General features: G+C 39.3%; 1 protein-coding gene across 1 annotated transcript; it reads left to right on the top strand.

Annotated features, from left to right (window-relative positions):
- The first annotated feature begins 3,847 nt into the window (after nucleotides 1–3,847).
- On the top strand, nucleotides 3,848–4,777 carry LOC101447354 (olfactory receptor 8S1-like). Its single transcript, XM_012529767.3, has one exon. It carries the CDS (start codon nucleotides 3,848–3,850, stop codon nucleotides 4,775–4,777), a length of 930 nt encoding a protein of 309 aa, XP_012385221.3.
- The last annotated feature ends 2,058 nt before the right edge of the window (nucleotides 4,778–6,835 follow it).

Below are 6,835 nucleotides of genomic sequence, written 5' to 3'. Positions count from 1 at the left end.
TAGCACTATATTAACAGTCTTGAGGGGAGCTTCTGTGAAGAAATGATTGTGCAGTTATGCTAGGGGCAGTATGCTAGCTCTGTTACTCATTTAGAATTTGAAGTTTGCAAGTTTTCCTGTTTTTGTCTCTTTTTTGGGTGTCACTAAGGGATAAGAGCAAAAATGGTATCAAAGTTCAGAAGAGCTTTCTGATGTTTTTATGTGCAGAGGCTGATGAGATCTGGTCTTACATATTTCACTTTCTGCACACACAAAAAGTCTTAAATAGATAAACGATGTTAGCTCACATGATTGGACAATTGTGGTACTCTTCCTCTTACATGGACTTTTCCTAAACTCAGAGGCATGCCCACCAAGTCAGAAAAAGCAGGATGCATTCTGCACCAGGAAGAGATGGAAATGTGGTAATCCTTTCTGTTTGTACGTACTCTGATGGTTTTCTCTGCTCCTAAATTCCCTTTGTCAGACTTTTCTCCCTTTAATTTCCACTACTCTTCCTCATTCCCTCATCAGGAACTTTCTCTTCTTTTCAGTCCTCTCATCTTACCTTTTTTCTCCTAGGCTTCTGATACTGCCCTTCTTGTTTCTCTCTGATTTGGTCTTTATTTCTAATGTGTTTTGGTCTACTTCTTGGAATCACCTTTCTTCCTTCTTTAGGGAAAATTATACATTTAGATTGGAGGTAATGGAAAAGAAGAATCAGATTGTTCACCCGTACCTCAAATTGTGTTACCCATTATGTTTAATTACTAAATTAAGTTCAGCCGGCCCTGCAAGGTAGCTATTTTTAGCCTCTGTTTACATTTGGGGAAGTTGAGACAAGATCTCTTTCTTATATCCTGCTACGCATATCCTCTTTGTTCTTGTATTGAGAGTGTAGTTTGGGAAGGCTATAACTTGAGAGCTGACTATAAGGCATGGGAGGAGATTAGGACATCAAGGATAGACTTGAGGCACCTTATGTCTTAAAAATAACTCTCTCCCAGCACTCCAAAGATATCAGGTCCAGAAAATAATTCTCTTTAATATGCCTAACTCTAAGGTAAGCACCGGTTCAGAGCAGGGCTAAAGATAGAGCCCTGGGGCAAACCTCTCTAGTTGGTGAAGTTTTCCTCCAGTGCTCTTCCTACATCCAGCTTCATATGAGCCTAGGGCCTCCAGAGTCCCTAACAGCGTCTAAGCAGATATGTCCTCTGTGAGTACTAAAGCCGTAGATATTCTCGTCTTGTGGCTCAGTCACCCATTTGTATGTTAAACAATACTTTTTGAGCAATTCCTTTGGGTCAGTCACAGTGCTAAGTACTTTTTTATGCCTTATTCTAAAGCAGCTCTTCTCTGGCACCACTTTCTTGGAAAAGATTCAATCAATTGACTCCACCTAATTGTGATAATAACTGATGACTTCTACTGGTAGATTTCTCAGAACTGTTTCCCTTCTGAATTTGGCCTCACAGTCTAAGTAAATGAAGGAAGAGAAAATAGTGAAATTGTAGCAGCAGGTTAAAAAAAAAAGTGATTATTTAAGGGGGTTATTCCTGTGGCACCTCATACCACTCTAACATAATGGACCTCTACTTGTGAAGAAGTCTGGCCCCTGACAGGGACAATTTCCAGGTCTTCCCTTCATGAAAATGCCCTTTGCAAGATTTTCACTCTTTGGCCTTTGTTTCCAAAGGAAGAAGTTTCCTCATCATTTAAGGAATTTCTAGTGCTAGTAAGTGGGGTTCTGTATGGAGACGGGTAGAAGAGAGGGGACCTTTCTTTGTGCTGTCACGTGAAGTTATAATGGGTAATGTGGTTTCTCTGTCTATAATTCATGGTTTGATTCCTGTCTTTCTAGCATCTCTTGCCAATGACATGATATTCTCAGGATGAAGCCAGGACCCCTTATGGTCACTGTAGCTAGAGCTATACCAGTGAGTAAAAGAAAACTTAAAGCAATAATATGGAAAACGCAATCTCCAAGTGTCTGCAAGTATTTCAGTGTTTAGAAATAATATGCACAACTAAGCCTTTTATTTTTCCTATTTTAGAAATCAAGGAAGAAGATTATATTCTACAGGAATTTTCTTAATACCAAATTCTTAGACTGACTTTCAAACTTTTTAGTCTTCAGGACCAGTGGATTTGAACTTTTCCTCTTGAAATCTGTGCTACGTATTATTCAACTGCATGAGAAATACAGGTAACTTGGACTTGATTCTTAAGAATAGTTTTAATGCTGGGTGTTGTTTGGATAGACAACGGAAGAAAAATCATACATCTTTTGAGAAATTCATTGTGTCGGTCTTAGAACCAAACAGGAAGGTCAAGTAGCAGAATCAACAGTATTGAATAATATCTTGAGTCGACAATTGTAATCTGGGTTTTCAGTTTGGAGTAGCAAAAGAAGGCCAAGCTTTAGAGTGTCAGTAGGTAATCTATGCTTATAAATCATGTCAAACCCTGGCGTGAGGGCACAAGCAAGAACAGAACCTGAATATATCACAAATGGATTGTACATTATCTGGACAGGAAAATTATGATCAGAGCAGGTTTCCCTATTGGTAAACATTTTTTCATGATCAATTATATAGCATCTAGGGTATCTCTGTGCTGTCCTGATTTTTATTTGTGATTTCATACACTATTTAAATTTTCAAATTAATATGATATTTAGGAAAATGATGGAAATAAATACCTGAAAAGTAAAATCCCTCTTCACCCTAATTTTATCCAACACCTGGTCTTCCTAAATCCTTGATCTTCTCCCTTCCAATGGGTTTTCTTATACCCCATTTCAGCCTCCCATCCACAGTAAGATCTTTGACCTTGCCATCACTCACTTGTAAACTGGCACATTTGAAATCTGGATTATGAGTATCTCTACTAACTCTTCTATTTCCAACTCATTTTTTTAGCTCCACCACTCAAGCAATATTTTGATCACCCTATCTCATTTTTTCTATCTACCTTCCTCCTCATGTCATCACTTTCTTCTTTTAAAAAAACATGTTCTCACAGTTCATCATTAGAATCACTCACAGGCCATAGTCTTAAACTCTTTGCTCTTCTTACATATGCTCACTTCCCTGGAAAATTCCAATACTCCTTAATTTCAACTGTCCACTCACTCCAGATTCTCCCTAAGTAGCTAAAGAATGCTAGGGAAAATCACTGGTTGCGTGTCAAATCTCAAATGAGCCCTTAATACTCAATGTAGAATCCTATTTCATCCCTTAGAAAAATCCACTTGCCCTTTCTCCAACTAGATTATTTCACTCTCTCCTCACTCTGGAAATCTCCAACCAATGTCCCTCTTCACTATTGGTAAAGGACCCCACTTAAATATGCATAGAAAAATTAAAAGCAATTGGATGGGATCGGCATCCTTCCCAAAGCCAAATCAACTGACCACCATTCATGTTTGATAGAAGAAATAAACGCACTCCCACCAAAGATTATGCTCTGCTTCTGTCCTGAAGCCAAATGTTCTCACTCCTCAAAAGCAACCATTTCTGCAGTTTTCTTTTACTCTTCCTCTAATTTATCCCTCTGTGCTAGATTATTATCAATAGTTTACAAACATCCTCCAGTAGTTTTAATAATAAAACAACAAAAATAAACTCTAAGGCACTAAAGCAAAAACAATAAAGGTGGACGGGCTGTTAATCCGTGGTTGCAGTCTTGCAGAAAAGATTATCAAGGTTTTAGGAAATCTAGAGATTTATTTATGCAAGTTAATCATTTCTGAACATGAATTTTTAATTTACTTGAAATTTCATGAATGGAGAAAAGGGTTAAAACTCTTATGAGTTAGACATAAGAAGAGCCTTCACTCAACTTCTTTCTTACATTCCAAAGAAGAATGGTGAAGGCAATGAAAAACCACAGTGTTGTCCCCGAGTTCATCCTCCTCGGGCTGTCTGCCGACCCCCAGACCCAGGCGCTGCTCTTTGTGCTCTTCCTGGTGATTTACCTCCTGACCCTGATGGGGAACCTGGTGATGCTGCTGGTAATCAAGGCTGATTCTCACCTCCATACCCCTATGTACTTTTTCCTGGGACAACTGTCCTTCCTGGACCTCTGCCACTCTTCTGTCACTGTGCCTAAGATGCTAGAAAATCTACTCTCTGAGAAGAAAACCATCTCAGTAGAGGGTTGTCTAGCTCAAGTCTTCTTTGTGTTTGCCACTGGGGGCACTGAGTCCTGCCTGCTTGCAGTGATGGCTTATGACCGCTATGTTGCCATCAGCTCCCCTCTGCTCTACGGCCAGGTGATGAGTAACCAGCTCTGTATTGGGTTGGTGTGGGGCTCCTGGGGATTGGCTTTTCTGGATGCTTTCATCAATATCCTTGTAGCCCTCAATTTAGACTTTTGTGAGGCTCAAAATATCCACCACTTCAGCTGTGAGCTGCCCTCTCTCTATCCTCTGTCTTGCTCTGATGTCTCTGCAAGCTTTACTGCCCTACTTTGCTCCAGCCTCCTGCATTTCTTTGGAAATTTCCTCCTAATCTTTTTATCCTATGTTCGCATTTTGTCCACTATCCTGAGCATCAGCTCCACCACAGGTAGAAGCAAAGCCTTCTCCACCTGCTCCTCCCACCTCACTGCAGTGATCTTCTTTTATGGCTCAGGATTGCTCCGCTATCTCATGCCAAATTCAGGATCAACTCAAGAGTTAATCTTCTCCTTGCAATACAGTGTGATCACTCCCATGCTGAATCCTCTTATCTACAGCCTAAAGAACAAGGAGGTGAAGGCAGCTATGAGAAGAATGTTGAAAAAGTGTTTCTAGTGTTTCAAATAATAGACTACAAAATCAGAATGAGGAATGGTGAAACTGGATACAACTACAATAAGCAGCAGATAGACATTAAGGGAAATTCGCCGAAGTCATGATCTGCAAGACACCCTACACTTTTTGTTTGTTAAAAATACTTAAGGAAGGGTAGAGAGCTGTTTCCTTGTGGTGATGCCAGTTCAGTCTTAGTCACAGGAAGGTGGCTGGATAAGATAAACCCCTTATCTAGAAATTTTTCTTCAATATTTACTTTACACAGTATTTATTTACATAGTATGGTGACATCATTATTGTCCGTGCGACCTACCTTTAACATTCTTCCATTGAGCAAACCCTACTTGTTCAATAAGGTTCAGAGAGATTGTTAACCACAGTACCCCAACATCGCCCTCTGCTGGTAATTATTCTTTCCCATCTTCCTGACAAAAGTCACTGGGGTCAGAAATGAGCACGTGATTAATGTCAGGACATTCATTCTCTGTGATGGCTTGGAACTTTATGTACCCCAGAAAGGTATGCTGTTAAGTTGATCCATTCGTATGGTTGTGAAGTCATTGTAAGTGGGATCTTTTGATGAGGCTACTGAAGTTAAAGTGTGAGCCACCTCAATCAGGATGGGTCTTAATCCTATTACTGAAGTCCTTTATAACAGAATGAAATTTAGGGAGAAAGCCACAGGAAGCAAGAAGCTAAAACAGAACTTGGAAGAGAAGGGAGAGACCAGGAGATGCTGCCATGTGCCTTGCCATGTGACAGGAACTAAGGACCACTAGCACTACACTTTGGAGATAAAGCATCACTTTGATGATGCCTTGATTTGTACATTTTCCCAGCCTCAAAACTGTGAGCAAATAAATTTCCATTGTTTAACACAACCCATTCCATGTATTTGTTAGAGCAGCCTAGGAAACCAAACACTCTCTTAGAAATTTTAGTCTTGAGGAGAGATTCAAAGAGCGGAGGACAGCCATTCTGGATGCATTCTTGAATACAGCTTATTCAATGTTCCTGCTGAGAAGATCCCTAAAGCTATTTGATTTTAATCCTTCTATGGCCATATTAATAAAACAAATCATAATGAGGGCACATCTATTAAATATTTGCATCATTCCAGGTATTGTCATTTCTATTTTAGAGAAGAGAAAACCGAGTCTGAGTGGTAAGTGGTTGGGTTGGAATTTGGAATTTAGGGGGCTTCCCTAAAGTAGATTTTCTTTATCACCTCCATTCTCTGACTTTCACCTTGATACTGTAAATTACTCCGGACTCAGTTCATGAATTCACCTTTTGATGCTTTATTATTGTTTTGCTGTGTTATTTTATTTTGCTTTGCTTTGCTTAAGTAAAACAAAATTATTCAGTCATTGGCAAGGAAAGGACCAAAAAGATATTGGTACTGCAATTTCAGAGACAGTTGGGATATTTGAAGTTGTATATTAGTCCTAGGCATGTCCAATAGAGACTACAAATAGATTCAAGCCATTTATCCTGTGTCCAACACATTTCCAACTGAAAGAGGACCCATTTCAAGAAAAGATTACCCTGCTTGTACATACTGCTACCCAAGGAGTTCTGCCCCTCAGCCCTAAAGACCCTGCAGAAATGGCAGAACATGAGCAGAGCAAGTGGTGGACTGCTTAACACTAAGAAAAACCAATAAAATTGCAGGAAGGGCCCCTTTTGTTAAGGAACACAACCAGAAGATTCATGAGAAAGTGGTTTGGAAAAAAGCATGTGGTTAATATTATTATGGAAAAATTATTATTTCTCTCTGAAATTGCCTTTTAATTTTTACTTTTTACAAGCTGTCAAATGACCTCTTCCCTTTCATCCTCCACTCTCTAGAAAAAAGAATATAAACTCATAGAACAAGGACATTTTCTGGCAACTTCACTACATTTCCGATATATTAAAATGGCTTCAAACATACTTGTTGCATAATAAATATCTCTTGAATATCTAAGTTATGAACCAAGAAACTGAGACTATATCTAGGATGAATTCTCACTGGAGGGACCCCATTGCCCAGCAGTTCAAAATAATTTTGTGCCT

This window comes from Dasypus novemcinctus, chromosome 12 (assembly GCF_030445035.2).
Source record: "Dasypus novemcinctus isolate mDasNov1 chromosome 12, mDasNov1.1.hap2, whole genome shotgun sequence".
NCBI classification, from domain to species: domain Eukaryota; kingdom Metazoa; phylum Chordata; class Mammalia; order Cingulata; family Dasypodidae; genus Dasypus; species Dasypus novemcinctus.
The sequence above is the reverse complement of the archived record's forward strand: the minus strand, read 5'-3'. Positions and strand labels throughout refer to the sequence as shown.